This window comes from Sinocyclocheilus rhinocerous, unplaced genomic scaffold (genome assembly GCF_001515625.1).
Source record: "Sinocyclocheilus rhinocerous isolate Xijiao unplaced genomic scaffold, SAMN03320098_v1.1 scaffold1167, whole genome shotgun sequence".
Taxonomy (NCBI): Eukaryota; Metazoa; Chordata; class Actinopteri; order Cypriniformes; family Cyprinidae; genus Sinocyclocheilus; species Sinocyclocheilus rhinocerous.
In genome coordinates this window covers 764,448-765,771 of record NW_015648750.1, presented here as the reverse complement: position 1 = coordinate 765,771, position 1,324 = coordinate 764,448, and the positions used below count along the sequence as shown (strand labels likewise).

General features: G+C 47.9%; 1 protein-coding gene across 1 annotated transcript in view; it reads right to left on the bottom strand.

The window, feature by feature from the left end:
• The window catches only part of utrn (utrophin), a 223,342-nt gene that overhangs the window by 194,260 nt on the left and 27,758 nt on the right, over nucleotides 1–1,324 (bottom strand). The window contains exon 9 of the mRNA XM_016514969.1: nucleotides 691–891. Within this exon, the coding sequence (XP_016370455.1) occupies nucleotides 691–891 (201 nt within the window). The remainder of the gene's footprint in view (nucleotides 1–690; nucleotides 892–1,324) is intronic.

Here is a 1,324-nt window from a genome sequence, read left to right as displayed (position 1 = left end):
TCACCACAGCGGCGAGGGATCTCTGGCAGCGTGTCCCTCCTTCCTCCCGGGTTTCGGCACCAATGTAACGTACGTTCGTAGGTCGGGAAGGAGGCGGGAACCGGTGAACATTAAAGATTTTAATAATAAAATAACCAAACACAAAATAGCGCGACAGCCCCTCGCGGACGACTGTCGCGCAGAAACAAAACCAAAACACAAAATAAACTCCAGGCCTGGTCCTCTCTCGTCTTTCACTGTTGTCCCTCCTCCTTTTTATCCTTCCGGAGCTCCTCCGTGAGACTCGAGACCGGTGAGTGGCGCAGGTGTCGCGCATTAGCAATTACTCCACCGGCCTCGCTCCGTTCCCACGGCTCTCGGCCCCGCCCCTCTCGTCACACGCACCATCGTTAAAACAATTACGATATTTTCGCAAACGATATACAGTTTATCACACACCCCTATAACAAAGGCTATATCACAAATAAAGGCAGCTATTATTGATTTTGGAATTGACACTTTCAAGTTACTTGTCCGATTAGGCAAGTAAATTTCTCTTTTACTTGCCCGTCCAAAACATTCACAAGCGGTAATCTCAAGCCCTGCAATGTTATATCGGTATACCTTTTCCTGAGAAATTAGATGAAAAATACTACTAGCTAGCGATGACACTAGCAGTGTTTGTGAACTGTTGTTGTGCATCTCCTCTACCTCATGTGTGTGGAACTGGTCTTTGACCTCCTCCACGTCGTCGGACACGTCGTCCTGCATGTGCAGCATGTCTTCGGCCGACAGCAGCCAGGTGAGAACCTCCTCCAGAGTGATCTGATACGTGTCCAGACTGACCTCCGTCAGTGTGCTGGGTGTCTCTGGCCGTGTGTTGCTCACCTCCTCCGTCTCTGCAGCCAACCCCTGCACAGAAACACACAGCGCTTCAGCTAACGGCATCTCAGTATTCTATATAACCTTATAGAAAACGTTAAGCACTATGTGTTTTATGAAGACTTGTTAAACATGTTTGCGCTCATGTTCAAAACGCAAATTCACAAAGGACCAATGACTTCAGTCTGACATGTTATACGTCACAGTAGGGCTGCACGATAAATCGAAATGGAATCGAGATTGCGATTCGACAGAAGCTGCGATTGGCATGCGTATCTTTCAGTGAAGCACGGTTCTGTGATCAGCAGTAAATCTCCATCCGAAGGCCAGAGGGCGCTCTCGCGCTGAAACTCCAAATACGCCTCGCAGAAGAAACTCAGAAAATGCCTATCGCTGCAGCTGAATAAACAGAAGATTCAACTGCTTTCATTGATTCAACGTGACTAATAAACACACGACTACG